Source organism: Oncorhynchus nerka, linkage group LG19 (assembly GCF_034236695.1).
Source record: "Oncorhynchus nerka isolate Pitt River linkage group LG19, Oner_Uvic_2.0, whole genome shotgun sequence".
Taxonomy (NCBI): domain Eukaryota; kingdom Metazoa; phylum Chordata; class Actinopteri; order Salmoniformes; family Salmonidae; genus Oncorhynchus; species Oncorhynchus nerka.
Window position 1 is genome coordinate 41,371,984 of NC_088414.1, and position 24,249 is coordinate 41,396,232.

General features: G+C 37.8%; 1 protein-coding gene across 1 annotated transcript; it reads right to left on the reverse strand.

The window, feature by feature from the left end:
- Window positions 1-22,084: 22,084 nt before the first annotated feature.
- Window positions 22,085-23,583, reverse strand: LOC135562364 (serine-rich and transmembrane domain-containing protein 1). The gene has a single exon (XM_065004585.1). The coding sequence runs from the start codon at window positions 23,498-23,500 to the stop codon at window positions 23,045-23,047; it is 456 nt and encodes a 151-aa protein (XP_064860657.1). The 5' UTR covers window positions 23,501-23,583; the 3' UTR covers window positions 22,085-23,044.
- Between the last annotated feature and the right edge of the window lie 666 nt (window positions 23,584-24,249).

Here is a 24,249-nt window from a genome sequence, read left to right on the forward strand (position 1 = left end):
TATAGTATCCTGGAGTTCTGACCTGAGTTAGGTGTAAATGTAATGTACTATTATATTATAGTACTATTATATTATAGTATCCTGGAGTTCTGACCTGAGTTAGGTGTACATGGAATGTACTATTATATTGTAGTATCCTGGAGTTCTGAGTTAGGTGTACATGGAATGTACTATTATATTGTAGTATCCTGGAGTTCTGAGTTAGGTGTACATGGAATGTACTATTATATTGTAGTATCCTGGAGTTCTGAGTTAGGTGTACATGGAATGTACTATTATATTGTAGTATCCTGGAGTTCTGAGTTAGGTGTACATGGAATGTACTATTATATTGTAGTATCCTGGAGTTCTGAGTTAGGTGTACATGGAATGTACTATTATATTATAGTATCCTGGAGTTCTGACCTGAGTTAGGTGTACATGTAATGTACTATTATATTATAGTATCCTGGAGTTCTGAGTTAGGTGTACATGGAATGTACTATTATATTATAGTACTATTATATTATAGTACTATTATATTGTAGTATCCTGGAGTTCTGACCCGGGTTAGGTGTAAATGTAATGTACTATTATATTATAGTACTATTATATTATAGTACTATTATATTGTAGTATCCTGGAGTTCTGACCGGGTTAGGTGTAAATGTAATGTACTATTATATTATAGTACTATTATATTATAGTACTATTATATTGTAGTATCCTGGAGTTCTGACCCGAGTTAGGTGTACATGGAATGTACTATTATATTATAGTATCCTGGAGTTCTGACCCGAGTTAGGTGTACATGGAATGTACTATTATATTGTAGTATCCTGGAGTTCTGAGTTAGGTGTACATGGAATGTACTATTATATTGTAGTATCCTGGAGTTCTGACCCGAGTTCGGTGTACATGGAATGTACTATTATATTGTAGTATCCTGGAGTTCTGACCCGAGTTCGGTGTACATGGAATGTACTATTATATTATAGTATCCTGGAGTTCTGACCTGAGTTAGGTGTACATGGAATGTACTATTATATTATAGTATCCTGGAGTTCTGACCTGAGTTAAATGTAATGTACATGGAATGTACTATTATATTATAGTATCCTGGTAGTTCTGACCCGAGTTAGGTTTGTAATGTACATGGAATGTACTATTATATTATAGTATCCTGGAGTTCTGACCCGGTTAGGTGTAAATGGAATGTACTATTATATTATAGTATCCTGGAGTTCTGACCCGAGTTAGGTGTAAATTTAATGTACTATTATATTATAGTACTATTATATTATAGTACTATTATATTGTAGTATCCTGGAGTTCTGACCCGGGTTAGGTGTAAATGTAATGTACTATTATATTATAGTACTATTATATTGTAGTATCCTGGAGTTCTGACCCGAGTTAGGTGTAAATGGAATGTACTATTATATTATAGTATCCTGGAGTTCTGACCCGAGTTAGGTGTACATGGAATGTACTATTATATTGTAGTATCCTGGAGTTCTGACCCGGGTTAGGTGTAAATGTAATGTACTATTATATTATAGTACTATTATATTGTAGTATCCTGGAGTTCTGAGTTAGGTGTACATGGAATGTACTATTATATTGTAGTATCCTGGAGTTCTGAGTTAGGTGTACATGGAATGTACTATTATATTGTAGTATCCTGGTTCTGAGTTCTGGAATGTTATTATATTATAGTACATGGAATTATATTATAGTACTATTATATTGTAGTATCCTGGAGTTCTGAGTTAGGTGTAAATGCATGGAATGTACTATTATATTATAGTATCCTGGAGTTCTGAGTTAGGTGTACATGGAATGTACTATTATATTGTAGTATCCTGGAGTTCTGACCCGTTAGGTAAATTTAATGTACATGGAATGTACTATTATATTATAGTATCCTGGAGTTCTGACCTGAGTTAGGTGTACATGTAATGTACTATTATATTATAGTATCCTGGAGTTCTGAGTTAGGTGTACATGGAATGTACTATTATATTATAGTACTATTATATTATAGTACTATTATATTGTAGTATCCTGGAGTTCTGACCCGGGTTAGGTGTAAATGTAATGTACTATTATATTATAGTACTATTATATTATAGTACTATTATATTGTAGTATCCTGGAGTTCTGACCCGGGTTAGGTGTAAATGTAATGTACTATTATATTATAGTACTATTATATTATAGTACTATTATATTGTAGTATCCTGACTATTATATTGTAGTATCCTGGAGTTCTGACCCGAGTTAGGTGTACATGGAATGTACTATTATATTATAGTATCCTGGAGTTCTGACCTGAGTTAGGTGTACATGGAATGTACTATTATATTGTAGTATCCTGGAGTTCTGACCCGAGTTAGGTGTACATGGAATGTACTATTATATTATAGTATCCTGGAGTTCTGACCCGAGTTAGGTGTACATGGAATGTACTATTATATTTATAGTAGTATCCTGGAGTTCTGACCCGAGTTAGGTGTAAATGTACATGGAATGTACTATTATATTATAGTATCCTGGAGTTCTGACCCGAGTTAGGTGTACATGGAATGTACTATTATATTATAGTATCCTGGAGTTCTGACCCGAGTTAGGTGTACATGGAATGTACTATTATATTATAGTATCCTGGAGTTCTGACCTGAGTTAGGTGTAAATGTAATGTACTATTATATTATAGTACTATTATATTATAGTATCCTGGAGTTCTGACCTGAGTTAGGTGTACATGGAATGTACTATTATATTGTAGTATCCTGGAGTTCTGAGTTAGGTGTACATGGAATGTACTATTATATTGTAGTATCCTGGAGTTCTGAGTTAGGTGTACATGGAATGTACTATTATATTGTAGTATCCTGGAGTTCTGAGTTAGGTGTACATGGAATGTACTATTATATTGTAGTATCCTGGAGTTCTGAGTTAGGTGTACATGGAATGTACTATTATATTGTAGTATCCTGGAGTTCTGAGTTAGGTGTACATGGAATGTACTATTATATTATAGTATCCTGGAGTTCTGACCTGAGTTAGGTGTACATGTAATGTACTATTATATTATAGTATCCTGGAGTTCTGAGTTAGGTGTACATGGAATGTACTATTATATTATAGTACTATTATATTATAGTACTATTATATTGTAGTATCCTGGAGTTCTGACCCGGGTTAGGTGTAAATGTAATGTACTATTATATTATAGTACTATTATATTATAGTACTATTATATTGTAGTATCCTGGAGTTCTGACCCGGGTTAGGTGTAAATGTAATGTACTATTATATTATAGTACTATTATATTATAGTACTATTATATTGTAGTATCCTGGAGTTCTGACCCGAGTTAGGTGTACATGGAATGTACTATTATATTATAGTATCCTGGAGTTCTGACCCGAGTTAGGTGTACATGGAATGTACTATTATATTGTAGTATCCTGGAGTTCTGAGTTAGGTGTACATGGAATGTACTATTATATTGTAGTATCCTGGAGTTCTGACCCGAGTTCGGTGTACATGGAATGTACTATTATATTGTAGTATCCTGGAGTTCTGACCCGAGTTCGGTGTACATGGAATGTACTATTATATTATAGTATCCTGGAGTTCTGACCCGAGTTCGGTGTACATGGAATGTACTATTATATTATAGTATCCTGGAGTTCTGACCTGAGTTAGGTGTACATGGAATGTACTATTATATTATAGTATCCTGGAGTTCTGACCCGGGTTAGGTGTAAATTAGGTTTATTATGGAATTATATTATAGTACTATTATATTGTAGTATCCTGGAGTTCTGACCCGAGTTAGGTGTAATGTAATGTACTATTATATTATAGTATCTGGATTATATTATAGTACTATTATATTATAGTATCCTGGAGTTCTGACCGGGTTAGGTGTAAATGGAATGTACTATTATATTGTAGTATCCTGGAGTTCTGACCCGGGTTAGGTGTAAATTTAATGTACTATTATATTATAGTACTATTATATTATAGTACTATTATATTGTAGTATCCTGGAGTTCTGACCCGGGTTAGGTGTAAATGTAATGAATGTACTATTATATTGTAGTATCCTGGAGTTCTGACCCGGGTTAGGTGTAAATGTAAACTGTAATTATATTGTAGTATCCTGGATTATATTATAGTACTATTATATTATAGTATCCTGGAGTTCTGAGTTAGGTGTACATGGAATGTACTATTATATTATAGTATCCTGGAGTTCTGACCCGAGTTAAATGTGTACTATGGATTATAGTACTATTATATTATAGTATCCTGGAGTTCTGAGTTCTGAGTTAGGTGTACATGGAATGTACTATTATATTATAGTATCCTGGAGTTCTGAGTTAGGTGTACATGGAATGTACTATTATATTATAGTATCCTGGAGTTCTGACCTGAGTTAGGTGTACATGTAATGTACTATTATATTATAGTACTATTATTATTATAATGTACTATTATATTATAGTATCCTGGAGTTCTGACCGGGTTAGGTGTAAATGTAATGTACTATTATATTATAGTACTATTATATTATAGTACTATTATATTGTAGTATCCTGGAGTTCTGACCCGAGTTAGGTGTACATGGAATGTACTATTATATTATAGTATCCTGGAGTTCTGACCCGAGTTAGGTGTACATGGAATGTACTATTATATTATAGTACTATTATATTATAGTATCCTGGAGTTCTGACCTGAGTTAGGTGTACATGGAATGTACTATTATATTGTAGTATCCTGGAGTTCTGAGTTAGGTGTACATGGAATGTACTATTATATTGTAGTATCCTGGAGTTCTGAGTTAGGTGTACATGGAATGTACTATTATATTGTAGTATCCTGGAGTTCTGAGTTAGGTGTACATGGAATGTACTATTATATTGTAGTATCCTGGAGTTCTGAGTTAGGTGTACATGGAATGTACTATTATATTGTAGTATCCTGGAGTTCTGAGTTAGGTGTACATGGAATGTACTATTATATTATAGTATCCTGGAGTTCTGAGTTAGGTGTACATGGAATGTACTATTATATTATAGTATCCTGGAGTTCTGAGTTAGGTGTACATGGAATGTACTATTATATTATAGTATCCTGGAGTTCTGACCGAGTTAGGTGTACATGGAATGTACTATTATATTATAGTATCCTGGAGTATATTATAGTACTATTATATTATAGTATCCTGGAGTTCTGAGTTAGGTGTAAATGTAATGTACTATTAATTATAGTACTATTATATTATAGTACTATTATATTGTAGTATCCTGGAGTTCTGACCCGGGTTAGGTGTAAATGTAATGTACTATTATATTATAGTACTATTATATTATAGTACTATTATATTGTAGTATCCTGGAGTTCTGACCCGGTTAGGTGTAAAATGTACTATTATATTATATATCCTAGTTCTATTATATTATAATGTACTATTATATTATAGTATCCTGGAGTTCTGACCTGAGTTAGGTGTACATGGAATGTACTATTATATTATAGTATCCTGGAGTTCTGACCCGAGTTAGGTGTACATGGAATGTACTATTATATTATAGTATCCTGGAGTTCTGACCCGAGTTAGGTGTACATGGAATGTACTATTATATTATAGTATCCTGGAGTTCTGACCTGAGTTAGGTGTAAATGTAATGTACTATTATATTATAGTAGTATCCTGGAGTTCTGACCTGAGTTAGGTGTACATGGAATGTACTATTATATTGTAGTATCCTGGAGTTCTGAGTTAGGTGTACATGGAATGTACTATTATATTATAGTATCCTGGAGTTCTGAGTTAGGTGTACATGGAATGTACTATTATATTGTAGTATCCTGGAGTTCTGAGTTAGGTGTACATGGAATGTACTATTATATTATAGTATCCTAGTTCTGATTATGTACATGGAATGTACTATTATATTGTAGTATCCTGGAGTTCTGAGTTAGGTGTACATGGAATGTACTATTATATTGTAGTATCCTGGAGTTCTGATTATTATGGAATGTACTATTATATTATAGTATCCTGGAGTTCTGACCTGAGTTAGGTGTACATGTAATGTACTATTATATTATAGTATCCTGGAGTTCTGAGTTAGGTGTACATGGAATGTACTATTATATTATAGTACTATTATATTATAGTACTATTATATTGTAGTATCCTGGAGTTCTGACCCGGGTTAGGTGTAAATGTAATGTACTATTATATTATAGTACTATTATATTATAGTACTATTATATTGTAGTATCCTGGAGTTCTGACCCGGGTTAGGTGTAAATGTAATGTACTATTATATTATAGTACTATTATATTATAGTATCCTGGAGTTCTGACCCGAGTTAGGTGTACATGGAATGTACTATTATATTGTAGTATCCTGGAGTTCTGACCCGGGTTAGGTGTAAATGGAATGTACTATTATATTATAGTAGTATCCTGGAGTTCTGAGTTAGGTGTACATGGAATGTACTATTATATTGTAGTATCCTGGAGTTCTGAGTTCGGTGTACATGGAATGTACTATTATATTGTAGTATCCTGGAGTTCTGAGTTAGTTCGTGTACATGGAATGTACTATTATATTATAGTATCCTGGATTATATTATAGTGTACTATTATATTATAGTATCCTGGAGTTCTGAGTTAGGTGTACATGGAATGTACTATTATATTATAGTATCCTGGAGTTCTGACCCGAGTTAGGTTTACATGGAATGTACTATTATATTATAGTATCCTGGAGTTCTGACCCGAGTTCGGTGTACATGGAATGTACTATTATATTATAGTATCCTGGAGTTCTGACCTGAGTTAGGTGTACATGGAATGTACTATTATATTATAGTATCCTGGAGTTCTGACCCGAGTTAGGTTTACATGGAATGTACTATTATATTATAGTACTATTATATTATGGAATGTACTATTATATTATAGTATCCTGGAGTTCTGACCTGAGTTAGGTGTACATGGAATGTACTATTATATTATAGTATCCTGGAGTTCTGACCCGGGTTAGGTGTAAATGTAATGTACTATTATATTATAGTACTATTATATTATAGTACTATTATATTGTAGTATCCTGGAGTTCTGACCCGGGTTAGGTGTAAATGTAATGTACTATTATATTATAGTACTATTATATTATAGTACTATTATATTATAGTATCCTGGAGTTCTGACCCGGGTTAGGTGTAAATGGAATGTACTATTATATTGTAGTATCCTGGAGTTCTGACCCGGGTTAGGTGTAAATTTAATGTACTATTATATTATAGTACTATTATATCATAGTACTATTATATTGTAGTATCCTGGAGTTCTGACCGGGTTAGGTGTACATGGAATGTACTATTATATTGTAGTATCCTGGAGTTCTGACCGTTAGGTGTAAATGTAATGTACTATTATATTATAGTACTATTATATTATAGTATCCTGAGTTCTGAGTTAGGTGTACATGGAATGTACTATTATATTATAGTATCCTGGAGTTCTGACCTGGTTAGGTGTAAATGTAATGTACTATTATATTATAGTACTATTATTATTATAGTACTATTATATTATAGTATCCTGGAGTTCTGAGTTAGGTGTACATGGAATGTACTATTATATTATAGTATCCTGGATTATATTATGGAATGTACTATTATATTGTTGTATCCTGGAGTTCTGAGTTAGGTGTAAATGGAATGTACTATTATATTATAGTACTATTATATTATAGTACTATTATATTGTAGTATCCTGGAGTTCTGAGTTAGGTGTAAATGGAATGTACTATTATATTATAGTACCTGGAGTTCTGACCTATGTATGGAATGTACTATTATATTATAGTATCCTGGAGTTCTGACCTGAGTTAGGTGTACATGGAATGTACTATTATATTATAGTATCCTGGTTCTGAGTTCTGACCCGAGTTAGGTGTACATGGAATGTACTATTATATTATAGTATCCTGGAGTTCTGACCCGGGTTAGGTGTAAATGTAATGTACTATTATATTATAGTACTATTATATTATAGTATCCTGGAGTTCTGACCCGAGTTAGGTGTACATGGAATGTACTATTATATTGTAGTATCCTGGAGTTCTGACCCGGGTTAGGTGTAAATGTAATGTACTATTATATTATAGTACTATTATATTGTAGTATCCTGGAGTTCTGAGTTAGGTGTACATGGAATGTACTATTATATTGTAGTATCCTGGAGTTCTGAGTTAGGTGTACATGGAATGTACTATTATATTGTAGTATCCTGGAGTTCTGAGTTAGGTGTACATGGAATGTACTATTATATTGTAGTATCCTGGAGTTCTGAGTTAGGTGTACATGGAATGTACTATTATATTATAGTATCCTGGAGTTGACTGAGTTAGGTGTACATGGAATGTACTATTATATTGTAGTATCCTGGAGTTCTGAGTTAGGTGTACATTGAATGTACTATTATATTATAGTATCCTGGAGTTCTGACCCGAGTTCGTGTACATGGAATGTACTATTATATTATAGTATCCTGGAGTTCTGACCTGAGTTAGGTGTACATGTAATGTACTATTATATTATAGTATCCTGGAGTTCTGAGTTAGGTGTACATGGAATGTACTATTATATTATAGTATCCTGGAGTTCTGACCCGAGTTAGGTGTACATGGAATGTACTATTATATTATAGTATCCTGGAGTTCTGATTATAATGTACTATTATATTATAGTATCCTGGAGTTCTGACCCGGGTTAGGTGTAAATGTAATGTACTATTATATTATAGTACTATTATATTATAGTACTATTATATTGTAGTATCCTGGAGTTCTGACCCGGGTTAGGTGTAAATGGAATGTACTATTATATTATAGTATCTGGATTATATTATAGTACTATTATATTATAGTATCCTGGAGTTCTGACCTGAGTTAGGTGTACATGGAATGTACTATTATATTATAGTATCCTGGAGTTCTGACCCGAGTTAGGTGTACATGGAATGTACTATTATATTATAGTATCCTGGAGTTCTGACCCGAGTTAGGTGTAAATGTAATGTACTATTATATTATAGTACTATTATATTATAGTATCCTATATTGTAGTATCCTGAGTTCTGAGTTAGGTGTACATGGAATGTACTATTATATTGTAGTATCCTGGAGTTCTGAGTTAGGTGTACATGGAATGTACTATTATATTGTAGTATCCTGGAGTTCTGAGTTAGGTGTACATGGAATGTACTATTATATTGTAGTATCCTGGAGTTCTGAGTTATGTGTACATGGAATGTACTATTATATTGTAGTATCCTGGAGTTCTGAGTTAGGTGTACATGGAATGTACTATTATATTGTAGTATCCTGGAGTTCTGAGTTAGGTGTACATGGAATGTACTATTATATTGTAGTATCCTGGAGTTCTGAGTTAGGTGTACATGGAATGTACTATTATATTGTAGTATCCTGGAGTTCTGACCCGAGTTCGGTGTACATGGAATGTACTATTATATTATAGTATCCTGGAGTTCTGACCCGAGTTCGGTGTACATGGAATGTACTATTATATTATAGTATCCTGGAGTTCTGACCTGAGTTAGGTGTACATGGAATGTACTATTATATTATAGTATCCTGGAGTTCTGACCCGAGTTAGGTTTACATGGAATGTACTATTATATTATAGTATCCTGGAGTTCTGACCCGAGTTCGGTGTACATGGAATGTACTATTATATTATAGTATCCTGGAGTTCTGACCTGAGTTAGGTGTACATGGAATGTACTATTATATTATAGTATCCTGGAGTTCTGACCCGAGTTAGGTGTACATGGAATGTACTATTATATTATAGTATCCTGGAGTTCTGACCCGAGTTAGGTGTACATGTAATGTACTATTATATTATAGTACTATTATATTATAGTACTATTATATTGTAGTATCCTGGAGTTCTGAGTTAGGTGTACATGGAATGTACTATTATATTGTAGTATCCTGGAGTTCTGAGTTAGGTGTACATTTAATGTACTATTATATTGTAGTATCCTGGAGTTCTGAGTTAGGTGTACATGGAATGTACTATTATATTGTAGTATCCTGGAGTTCTGAGTTAGGTGTACATGGAATGTACTATTATATTGTAGTATCCTGGAGTTCTGAGTTAGGTGTACATGGAATGTACTATTATATTGTAGTATCCTGGAGTTCTGAGTTAGGTGTACATGGAATGTACTATTATATTATAGTATCCTGGAGTTCTGACCCGTTAGGTGTACATGGAATGTACTATTATATTATAGTATCCTGGAGTTCTGAGTTAGGTTTACATGGAATGTACTATTATATTATAGTATCCTGGAGTTCTGACCCGAGTTCGGTGTACATGGAATGTACTATTATATTATAGTATCCTGGAGTTCTGACCTGAGTTAGGTGTACATGGAATGTACTATTATATTATAGTATCCTGGAGTTCTGACCCGAGTTAGGTGTACATGGAATGTACTATTATATTATAGTATCCTGGAGTTCTGACCTGAGTTAGGTGTACATGGAATGTACTATTATATTATAGTACTATTATATTATAATGTACTATTATATTATAGTATCCTGGAGTTCTGACCTGAGTTAGGTGTACATGGAATGTACTATTATATTATAGTATCCTGGAGTTCTGAGTTAGGTGTACATGGAATGTACTATTATATTATAGTATCCTGGAGTTCTGAGTTAGGTGTACATGGAATGTACTATTATATTATAGTATCCTGGAGTTCTGAGTTAGGTGTACATGGAATGTACTATTATATTGTAGTATCCTGGAGTTCTGAGTTAGGTGTACATGGAATGTACTATTATATTGTAGTATCCTGGAGTTCTGAGTTAGGTGTACATGGAATGTACTATTATATTGTAGTATCCTGGAGTTCTGAGTTAGGTGTACATGGAATGTACTATTATATTTTAGTATCCTGGAGTTCTGAGTTAGGTGTACATGGAATGTACTATTATATTGTAGTATCCTGGAGTTCTGAGTTAGGTGTACATGGAATGTACTATTATATTGTAGTATCCTGGAGTTCTGAGTTAGGTGTACATGGAATGTACTATTATATTATAGTATCCTGGAGTTCTGACCTGAGTTAGGTGTACATGGAATGTACTATTATATTATAGTATCCTGGAGTTCTGACCTGAGTTAGGTGTACATGGAATGTACTATTATATTATAGTATCCTGGAGTTCTGACCTGAGTTAGGTGTACATGGAATGTACTATTATATTATAGTATCCTGGAGTTCTGACCTGAGTTAGGTGTACATGGAATGTACTATTATATTATAGTATCCTGGAGTTCTGAGTTAGGTGTACATGGAATGTACTATTATATTGTAGTATCCTGGAGTTCTGAGTTAGGTGTACATGGAATGTACTTCCCGTTATATTATAGTACCTTGATTATATTATAGTACTATTATATTGTAGAATTTAAATTCTGAGTGAAGGTGTACATAAATGTACTATTATATTGTAGTATCCTGAGTTCTGAGTTAGGTGTACATGGAATGTACTATTATATTTTAGTATCCTGGAGTTCTGAGTTAGGTGTACATGGAATGAATTATATTGTAGTAACCTGTGAGTTCATGAGTTAGTACAACATATTCATAATGGAAGAACTATTATATTGTAGTATCCTGGAGTTCTGAACTAAATTCATTCAACAGAATGTACTATTATATTGTAGATCCTGCAGTTCTGAGTTAGGTGTAAAATGTACTATTATATTGAGTATCCTGAGTTCTGAAAATCTGGAACCATACCATGTATATAACATCAATGGAGTTCTGACCTGAGTTAGGTGTATATGGAATGTACTATTAAATAGTATCCTGGAGTTCTGACCTGAGTTATGTGTTCATGGAATGTACTATTACAGACATAGTACACTGGATTCTGATTGACTTATTCCAGGAATGTACTATTATATTATAGACATTACACTCCATTCCAGTTATTACACTCCATTCCAGACATTAATTGTAGTATCCTGGATTCTGAGACATGTACACTGGAATTCCAGACATTACACTTCATTCCAGACATTACTCTGACCTTGAATTACACTCATGAGGATTAAACTCCATTCCAGACATTACACTCCATTCCAAATAAATGAAGGTGTGGCTAAAGATTAAACTCCATTCCAGATATTACACTCCATTCTTGACATTAAGTCCATTCAGACATTCCACCACCATTCCAGGGACATTACACTCCATTCCAGAAAACAAGCATTTTGTGAGTATGGAAACATGTTGCCTTTATATTTTTTGTTCAGTACAACATATTCATAACAAAATATATACTGAGAAGAACAATACTTATAGAGACACACACACACTTGAACTAGACATTCACACAGATTCAAGACATTACACTCATTCGAGCATTAACTAATTAGGTAAAAACACAAATCCAGACATTACACTCATTCCAGACATTCACTCCATACCATGACATTACATCATTCTGTTGAGACATTACACTCCATTCCAGACATTACACTCCATTCCAGAATGGACAGTATCAAACACATTTATGTGTTCGACATTACACTCCATTACAGACATTACACTCCATTCCAGACATTACACTCCATTCCAGACATTACACTCCATTCCAGACATTACACTCCATTCCAGACATTAAACTCCATTCCAGACATTACACTCCATTCCAGACATTACACTCCATTCCAGACATTACACTCCATTCCAGACATTACACTCCATTCCAGACATTAAACTCCATTCCAGACATTACACTCCATTCCAGACATTAAACTCCATTCCAGACATTACACTCCATTCCAGATATTACACTCCATTCCAGATATTACACTCCATTCCAGACATTACACTCCATTCCAGACATTACACTCCATTCCAGACATTAAACTCCATTCCAGACATTACACTCCATTCCAGACATTACACTCCATTCCAGACATTACACTCCATTCCAGACATTACACTCCATTCCAGACATTACACTCCATTCCAGATATTACACTCCATTCCAGACATTACACTCCATTCCAGACATTACACTCCATTCCAGACATTACACTCCATTCAGACATTACACTCCATTCCAGACATTACACTCCATTCCAGATATTACACTCCATTCCAGACATTACACTCCATTCCAGACATTACACTCCATTCCAGACATTACACTCCATTCCAGATATTACACTCCATTCCAGACATTACACTCCATTCCAGACATTACACTCCATTCCAGACATTACACTCCATTCCAGACATTACACTCCATTCCAGACATTACACTCCGTTCCAGATATTACACTCCATTCCAGACATTACACGCCATTCCAGACATTACACGCCATTCCAGACATTACACTCCATTCCAGACATTACACTCCATTCCAGACATTACACTCCATTCCAGACAGACATTACACTCCATTCCAGACATTACACTCCATTCCAGACATTGTAATGAGCCGTCCTCCCCTCAGCAGCCTCCACTGTGGCACATGCATCAACCATGTACAGTCAAGTAACTCTTGTTTTTCAGAAGAAGAAGAACCACTGTCTGCAGAATCAGTGAGTGCAAGAAACTCCCTCAGGGGCTGATCTCTTGACTGGCTCTCAGGCGTAGTGTTACGTCCCCTGACTGCCCTCGTCTGATCAGTTCCTCACGGAGCTGGAAACACGAACAGACAGACACAGTGGTAGACGTCATTATCAGGAAGAGCTGAGGTGAAATCTGATGCTAGTTGAGTAGGATGAACCTGTCTGATCTGAAAGACCTTCTGTCAGACCGTTCCTCTGATGTCATCATCTGTTAATGATGTCAGAGAGGAGAGTTTCATCCTCAGTCCAACAATGTATCCTGTGGATACACAATGGGCTGTTATAAACACACACACACAAAAATAATAAAATAAAAAAAGTTTGAACAAAAATGAACACCGTACTTAACTCGGCCCATTACTCATTGTTGTGTTATCCACATTGTTGGTTGTGAGATCGGGGGTAGGGTTTGTACTGAATGTTGTGAAGTCACTAGTTGGTTGGGCGGTAGTTGGAAATGTAGTTGTAACCGGTGTGGTTGTAATGGCTGTAGCACAAAGACACACAAACAGAGATTGGTTGGTTGGTTGATTGATTGATTGGTTGGTTGAGTGGTTGAGTGGTTGAATGGTTGGTTGAGAGGTTGAGAGGTTGATTGATTGGTTGAGTGGTTGATTGATTGGTTGATTGGTTGGTTGGTTGAGTTGTTGATTCATTGATTGATTGGCTGATTGAGTGGTTGATTGATTGATTGATTGATTGATTGATTGAGTGGTTGATTGATTGTTTGAGTGGTTGATGGGTTGAGTGGTTGATTGATTGTTTGAGTGGTTGCTTGATTGGTTGAGTGGTTGATTGGTTGAGTGGTTGATTGATTGGTTGATTGGTTGGTTGATTGAGTGGTTGATTGATTGGTTGATTGACAGTTTTGTGTCTCTAACATGCTTATCAACTAGCATCTCTCTGTAGCAGTGAAACTACCAGAACACCAGAAAGGGGCTGAATGATCTCCGGAGAACGTGGTGTATTTATACTTTACCACCACTTGAGTTAACACTGACGATCACACAGCGCAGCTCGGAGTGATACCTGGAACTGAGATCAACAGAAGTGAGAACAACTGTGGCGCTGTTCAGATCTTTGTTTACACAGCATTTCAATAAAGAGTTACAAAATAAAAACAAACCCCACACCGTTAATACCAACGTAGTGGTTTAAAGACAGTGATAACTTGTTACTGCCTGCTGTTGCAGCTCTCCAATCATATTACCCAATCAATGAAAGGTATTCATATCCAATAGGCTTAATAGTAGACTACAGAAATGTCTGGTTTAAACAAGTTTCAAGTTTAAGATTTTGTAGTTTTTAATTTTGCCTTTATTTAATCAGGTATGTCTTTGAGAACACATTCTGTTGTGTTCTAAGTTTCAAGTTTAACTAGCTGCAGGCTGACCTGCCGAGCCCAGTCTCCCTGAGCAATGTAGCACACAGGATAGTACCCTCCCTCCTCATCATCAGTAGGCGTCCATCTTAGAAGGTACTCTCCTGGGCTAGTGGTGTTCTCTCTGATGTTGCCAGGTCCACTCATCAACAGCTCTGAAACCCTTAGGCACGGGGAGACGAAAAGACAATGGGACACGTTTTCATAGAGCAACAGACAATGTGCGAAGTATAAAAATGACCATAAACAGTATTATCATCTGTCAGTGTGATTTAATATGAAACTTTTCTTCAACAATGTGCGTTATAAGGAGTCAATGTTTTAACTAGAGTTAGGTCAATTGAGCAATACACGAATAGTCCATTCTTTATAACTGACAAGTTTTTAAATAAATCACGTTGACAGAATATGATAAAAGGTTTATGGTTAATTTTTTTTAACGCTTTGCACAATCCCGTTGCACTATGAAAATGTTGCCCAGTGGAATGTACTGAACGTTGTAGGTACAACAAGTAATGAATAAAGACGATTAATTACCCACATGAATGTAATTAGTCATTTACTGTATATGCCAGAACAGGAAACAGGAAACAGGAAACAGATCAGTTTTGCACATGTCTGAGTATTTTGTAGTGTAAACTAACGTCATCATGGTCTCTAAGGTCGAGATACACAGTCAGTTTTTCCACCCAGTGGGGACAAATCGTTTTACAAAGTGCTTCGCTGACTGTCATGATGCATCAGTCCAGGGGTGTCAAACTCAGTTCCCGGAGGGTCACGTGTCAGCTGGTTTCTGTTATTTCATTTCAATTTGTGTCCAATTAAGACCTAGAAAACCAGGTGAGGTTGAGGTCCTAATAAGCAATGACCTAAATATATCAATCAAATACAAGGGAGGAGCAAATACTTGGAGACACACACACCTGGCACTGCAGGAAGTGAGTTTGACAGCAGTGATTTAGGCTATTGGGCTAATAGCTAATAGCCCATGTCGGGTGAAGTGTTTCACGTTGCTTCTCTCTTACGTGGAGTGGGTAGCCTGTGCTCTGACACTGATCTCCAGGGGATGGCCTGCGGAGGCGTAGAGCAGTGCTCCCTGGGCTGGCGTTGGAGACTGGAACATGGGTATGAACACCCCCTCCGTACAGGACGGCACCACGGGGTCGACTGGAAGACAACCCAATGTGTTTTGAGATACAACACATGGTACCTGTCTCTTCAACCAACATTCCACAATGACATGTACAAGGAGTGGAATATCGGCTAAACAGATTGGTACATGTCAGGCTACATGACTGGCTATATGACTTGCTACATGTCAGGCTACATGCCAGGCTATATGACTGACTACATGTCAGGCTACATGTCAGGCTACATGACTGGCTACATGTCAGGCTATATGACTAGCTACATGTCAGGCTACATGTCAGGCTATATGTCTGGCTATATGACTGGCTACATGTCAGGCTACATGTCAGGCTACATGTAAGGCTACATGCCAGGCTATATGACTGACTACATGACTGGCTACATGTCAGGCTATATGACTAGCTACATGTCAGGCTACATGTCAGGCTACATGTCTGGCTATATGACTGGCTACATGTCAGGCTACATGTCAGGCTACATGTAAGGCTACATGCCAGGCTATATGACTGACTACATGTCAGGCTACATGACTGGCTACATGTCAGGCTACATGTCAGGCTACATGTCAGGCTATATGTCTGGCTACATGTCAGGCTACATGTCAGGCTATATGTCTGGCTACATGTCAGGCTACATGTAAGGCTACATGCCAGGCTATATGACTGACTACATGTCAGGCTACATGTCAGGCTATATGACTGGCTACATGTCAGGCTATATGTCTGGCTATATGACTGGCTACATGTCAGGCTACATGACTGACTACATATCAGGCTACATGTCAGGCTACATGTAAGGCTACATGTCAGGCTATATGTCTGGCTATATGACTGGCTACATGTCAGGCTACATGACTGACTACATGTCAGGCTACATGTCAGGCTACATGACTAGTTACCAATGTTTTTCAGAATAAATCAGTCCCAGAACCACACCACTATGCTACAGGATTGGCTACTCTGCATGAAATGCAATGACCATCCAATTCACTACTTCAACTACTGAAAGCAAGGCTTGGGCACTATCTTAGGCTGTGTTTACACAGGCAGCACAATTCTGATCTTTTTCCCCCACTAATTGGTCTTTTGACCAATCACATCAGATATATATCAGAGCCGATCTGATTGGTCAAAACACCTGGGCTGCCTGTGTAAACGGAGCCTTTTCGATCTTCCTTTCTTTACCTGTCATTGCAAACTGAACAGTTTGCTGAGTGTACGGCGAGAGGTCCTGTTAGATCAAGATCCATTCGGATAGGAGAGAGAGATGGACTGAGTAAGGAAGTCCTTCATCATCATCTGAACTGCGTATGTTCCAGTTGTATTCGTGTTGCTCCAAAACGACAAGGTGCAGTCCTAAAGGAGACTAGATTAAAGGGGCAACCAGGTGCAGTCCTAAAGGAGACTAGATTAAAGGGGCAATAAGGTGCAGTCCTAAAGGAGACTAGATTAAAGGGGCAATACACAAGGTGCAGTCCTAAAGGAGACTAGATTAAAGGGGCAATGAGGTGCAGTCCTAAAGGAGACTAGATTAAAGGGGCAACAAGGTGCAGTCCTAAATGAGACTAGATTAAAGGGGCAATACAAAGGAGACTAGATTAAAGGGGCAGTCCCTAAATGAGACTAGATTAAAGGGGCAATAAGGTGCACAAAAGGTGCAGTCCTAAAGGAGACTAGATTAAAGGGGCAATGAGGTGCAGTCCTAAAGGAGACTAGATTAAAGGGGCAACAAGGTGCATACATTTAAAAGACAATATATAAACCATTGAGTCTAAAGGAGACTAGATAACATAAATGCAGTCCTAAAGGAGACTTAGATTAAACTGGCAATACATCAGGTGCAGTAAATAAACTTGTTTAAAGGGTTTGTAAACAAGGTAAATCCTAAACTGAGACTAGATTAAAGGGGCATCAAGGTGCAGTCCTAAAGGAGACTAGATTAAAGGGCTACATTTCCCGACCTATCCTTCAATACACCAGGTGCAGTCCTAAAGGAGACTAGATTAAAGGGGCAATACACAAGGTGTCAGTTCAGATAAATAACTAGATTAAAGGGGCAACAAAAACAGTCCTAAAGGAGACTAGATTAAAGGGGCAACCAGGCAGACAAAAGGAGACTAGATTAAAGGTCCTGCAACCAGGTAGCATTCCTAAAGGTGACAGTTAAAGGGGCAATACACAAGGTGCAGTCCTCAAGGAGAAGATTAAAGGGGCAACCAGGTGCAGTCCTAAAGGAACTAATCAAAGGGGCAACAAGGTGCAGTCCTAAATGAGACTAAATTAAAGGGGCAATGAGGTGCATTCCTTTTCCCTTACTAGATTAAATTGGCAATCTGTTTTGCAGTCCTAAAGTGAGACTAGATTAAAGGGGCAACAAGGTGCAGTCCTAAAGGAGACTAGATTAAAGGGGCAATACACCAGGTGCAGTCCTAAAGGAGACTAGATTAAAGGGGCAATACACAAGGTGCAGTCCTAAAGGAGACTAGATTAAAGGGGCAACAAGGTGCAGTCCTAAAGGAGACTAGATTAAAGGGGCAACCAGGTGCAGTCCTAAAGGAGACTAGATTAAAGGGGCAATAAGGTGCAGTCCTAAAGGAGACTAGATTAAAGGGGCAATACACAAGGTGCAGTCCTAAATGAGACTAGATTAAAGGGGCAACAAGGTGCAGTCCTAAAGGAGACTAGATTAAAGGGGCAATACACCAGGTGCAGTCCTAAAGGAGACTAGATTAAAGGGGCAATACACAAGGTGCAGTCCTAAAGGAGACTAGATTAAAGGGGCAATACACCAGGTGCAGTCCTAAAGGAGACTAGATTAAAGAGACAACCAGGTGCAGTCCTAAAGGAGACTAGATTAAAGGGGAAATACACATGGTGCAGTCCTAAATGAGACTAGATTAAAGGAGCAACAAGGTGCAGTCCTAAAGGAGACTAGATTAAAGGGGCAATACACCAGGTGCAGTCCTAAAGGAGACTAGATTAAAGGGGCAATACACCAGGTGCAGTCCTAAAGGAGACTAGATTAAAGGGGCAATACACCAGGTGCAGTCCTAAAGGAGACTAGATTAAAGGGGCAATACACCAGGTGCAGTCCTAAAGGAGACTAGATTAACGGGGCAATACACAAGGTGCAGTCCTAAAGGAGACTAGATTAAAGGGGCAACCAGGTGCAGTCCTAAAGGAGACTAGATTAAAGAGACAACCAGGTGCAGTCCTAAAGGAGACTAGATTAAAGGGGCAATACACCAGGTGCAGTCCTAAAGGAGACTAGATTAAAGGGGCAATATGCAAGGTGCAGTCCTAAAGGAGACTAGATTAAAGGGGCAATAGGCAAGGTGTAGTCCTAAACGAGACTAGATTAAAGGGGCAACAAGGTGCAGTCCTAAATGAGACTAGATTAAAGGGGCAATACACAAGGTGCAGTCCTAAAGGAGACTAGATTAAAGGGGCAATGAGGTGCAGTCCTAAAGGAGACTAGATTAAAGGGGCAACCAGGTGCAGTCCTAAAGGAGACTAGATTAAAGGGGCAATAAGGTACAGTCCTAAAGGAGACTAGATTAAAGGGGCAATACACATGGTGCAGTCCTAAAGGAGACTAGATTAAAGGGGCAATGAGGTGCAGTCCTAAAGGAGACTAGATTAAAGGGGCAACAAGGTGCAGTCCTAAATGAGACTAGATTAAAGGGGCAATACACCAGGTGCAGTCCTAAATGAGACTAGATTAAAGGGGCAATACACAAGGTGCAGTCCTAAAGGAGACTAGATTAAAGGGGCAATGAGGTGCAGTCCTAAAGGAGACTAGATTAAAGGGGCAATACACAATTCTTACATACATTTAAAAACAATATATAAACCCATTGATTCTTGAAGTATATAACTTATAAATGCCTCGGGGGCTTAGTTCAACTGTCGTACCCCATCAGAACCAGTAATATAAACTTGTTTTACTCTATTGTTTGTAAACAACATAAATGTAAACTATACGTTTGGTATCATGGAGTCCTTGCATCCGAAGCTCTGTCTATGACTGTTAGAGTGGCTACATTTCCCCGACCCCTATCCTTCAGCTGTTTACGGAAACAGTGGAGGGTGTCACGACTTTGCTATTGTTAGAACTGCGTACCGCCCCTTTACGCAGTGTCATTTCAGATAAATAACTTTCCTTTTCTTTAACGAAGTTCACAAAAACATCCCCATGCTGAGTGCACAGCTGACAGCTAGCCAGACAGACAAAACAACACTTTACTTCTCTTCCCACAGGTCCTGTCTTATTCCACTAGCTATTCCTCTCCACTAGGTGGCAGTGTTCACTGATACACTAACTTGGAATGCTCAACCTGGAAACTTATAGCAATCACGTTATTGTCACGCAACAATCAACAATGACTTATCAACTCCAAATATACCAAATATAATTCTTAACTGGTTATTCCTTTTCCCTTACTATCATCATCATTGTCTATCTGTTTTGCTGTCATGTGGATACTAACCCATCGAGAATAAAGCTTTATGGCATAAGTTACTGATCCCAGACAGACTCATCTGGCTTTATGGCATAAGGCCATCTGGGTCAAAGGAGAACATGTTGAAATCTTTATGGCAATTGAGGCCACTGTTCCCTGGGAGAGAATACTCTGGCTTTATGGCATAAGGCCACTGTTCCCTGGGAGAGAATACTCTGGCTTTATGGAAAGAGGGGGAGGATCCCTGGAGAGAATACTCTGAGAGATGGCCAAGAAGAGCTGAGAGAGGGAGAGAATACTCTGGCTTTATGGCATAAGGCTGCTGTTCCCTGGGAGAGAATACTCTGGCTTTATGGCCAGGAAATGTTCCCTGGGAGAGAATACTGGGGAGATATGGAAGAGACAGATAAAGGGGGGTGCTGATCCCTGGGAGAGAATACTCTGGCTTTATGGCATAAGGCCACTGATCCCTGGGAGAGAATACTCTGGCTTTATGGCATAAGGCTGCTGATCCCTGGGAGAGAATACTCTGGCTTTAGAGAGAAGGGGGAGACAGATCCCTGGGGAGAGAATACTCTGGCTTTATGGCATAAGGCTGCTGATCCCTGGGAGAGAATACTCTGGCTTTATGGCAAATAAGGCCACTGATCCCTGGGAGAGAATACTCTGGCTTTATGGCCAATAAGGCTGCTGATCCCTGGGAGAGAATACTCTGGCTTTATGGCATAAGGCTGAGACCCTGGGAGAGAATACAGAGCATGACATGGGTATAAGGCCTGCTGTATATAGAGAATACTCTGGCTTTATGGCATAAGGCCACTGATCCCTGGGAGAGAATACTCTGGCTTTATGGCATAAGGCTGCTGATCCCTGGGAGAGAATACTCTGGCTTTATGGCATAAGGCTGCTGTTCCCTGGGAGAGAATACTCTGGCTTTATACAAGGCTGCTGTTTTCCTACTTACAAAGATGAATACTCTGTAATTTTTATCATATTAATTTTTAAAAATCATACAATTATTTCTGTTCTTACTCATGTTGTTTTTGTCCATAACAATGTCAGGCAGGAAATGAGACCAGTTGTGGGATCATACCTTCAAACAAAGAGTGATATTACAAATGTTCATATTTTTTATTGTTGAACCTTCTCGATATCCAGTCCATTACAATTCAATACTTTCAAAATAATGAAATATGAGGTCTGGTTCAGTATGTACTTCACAGTTAAACCAGGTTAGTACAGGTTGCCCTGGAAACAGTAGAGATATTTTGACATTACAGAAAGAACTATACTTCACAGTTAAACCAGGTTAGTACAGGTTGCCCTGGAAACAGTAGAGATATTTTGACATTACAGAAAGAACTATACTTCACAGTTAAACCAGGTTAGTACAGGTTGCCCTGGAAACAGTAGAGATATTTTGACATTACAGAAAGAACTATACTTCACAGTTAAACCAGGTTAGTACAGGTTGCCCTGGAAACAGTAGAGATATTTTGACATTACAGAAAGAACTATACTTCGCACTAAAATCAGGTTAGTACAGGTTGCCCTGGAAACAGTAAAGATTTAGGATATCAGCAGTGAGGACAAATCTCAAATGGCCCCTATTCCCTAGAGAGAACACTACTGTTGGCCAGAGCCAATTATACAAGGAATATGGTACCATTTTGTACACAGCCAGAGAAAGATGAACTTTGAATTAAAGCTGGATGAGACATGTTATCTGAGATAAACATATCAGTCACATAATGTTTATCCATGTGGAATTAGTAACAGAAGCGGTTGTTTCCTATTTCAAATAAAAAGAGAAAGACAGATATAAACCACACTGAAAGTGACACTAGATAAGATTAGACCCCGGCTAACTTGTCTGAAGACTTCTAAGATTCTAAAGTTCTATTCCATGGATGCGAGAATGGAAACAGACGACTGGTGTTTCATCAGTAAGGAAAACGTTTTCGGCCCTTGTGCTTCAGTTCGGCTCGTAGTAAATATACCCCAGATTCAAAAACAGAGTTTTTTCTCTCTCTCTCTCTTCCTGGATCTGCTCTTTACACAGTGAACTATGTTTCCCATGAGCCAAAAGGAGAAGTCACAGAGGGTTCAGAGTTCAGTTCAAGCTACCGCCTTAACACATCAGAGTAAAGTCCCATATGGTCCAACTGAAAAGCTTGTTTACAGGAGTGTGTGTGTGTGTGTGTGTGTGTGTGTGTGTGTGTGTGTGTGTGTGTGTGTGTGTGTGTGTGTGTGTGTGTGTGTGTGTGTGTGTGTGTGTGTGTGTGTGTGTGTGTGTGTGTGTGTGTGTGTGTGTGTGTGTGTGTCTCTCTCTCAAATTGACAGTGAGGACACGGTTGACCTCTGTGAAGATATACTACAGATCTCCATGTTGGTGAATGAGCTGCCCCCCTCACTGCTGCAGTCAGGTACAGAGGAGGAGGATGTAATGATATTCTTTAGCCTGTGGAGGGAGATGATGATCATTGACAGCAGGAACACCAGCAGACTCAGGAAGATCCACACGTACACGTAAACATTCTCCTGTCGCCCCGACGACAACCCTGTCCCCGCCGCGGCGGCTGCAGTGGAAACGGAGGTGGGGGAGAACCTCGGGAAGTTTCCGTTGTCTGGGGAGATTTCGGTTCTGTTCAGCTCCTCCAATGAGAGGTCCATACCGGACATCCTGACGATCGGAATGGACAGATCTGAGCGAGAGGAGAAATAGGTTGTTACTGTGCCTGATAGTGAGGTGAATTCATAGCCTCGTGACCAATGACATAAACGCATCAATTAAGTTAAATTAAGAGAACATTAAGGGTGGATCCCAGATACAAAGCAGGACTCACTTGAAACAGAGATGTCACCCTCAATGTGACTTCCCTGGTTAAATAATGGATCAACAAATACAGACAAATATATACAAACATGCTGTACCGACAAGAGGATCATTATAAATACAGGTACTGTATTAGACAGTGGACTGGTCCAAGACACCCTCCCAGTGTTGTCTATCTGAGGGGGTAGGAGTCGTTGTGATAAAAACAGAAAAGGACATTTCTTAAAAGAAAATGTAAGGGATGCGTCAGATGTCCAATAATATTTTTCATGGACATCGAAGAGGTTTAGGAGATTCAATTGTTGGATGATAGCGATGATAAATTGAGGCTAGTGCTGTAATAGAACTAGGCTAGTATTAGAACTAGGCTAGTATTAGAACTAGGCTAGTGTAGTAATAGAACTAGGCTAGTGTAGTAATAGAACTAAGCTAGTGTAGTAATAGAACTAAGCTATTATTAGAACTAGGCTAATATTAGAACTAGGCTAGTAATAGAACTAGGCTAGTGTAGTAATAGAACTAGGCTAGTGTAGTATTAGAACTAGGCTAGTGTAGTATTAGAACTAGGCTAGTATTAGAACTAGGCTAGTGTAGTAATAGAACTAGGCTAGTGTAGTAATAGAACTAGGCTAGTGTAGTATTAGAACTAGGCTAGTGTAGTAATAGTACTAGGCTAGTGTAGTAATAGAACTAGGCTAGT

What these genes read in the sequence shown, in the direction of transcription:
- LOC135562364 (XM_065004585.1), bottom strand. Translation starts at nt 23,500, where the DNA reads ATGCGTTTATGTCATTGGTCACGAGGCTATGAATTCACCTCACTATCA.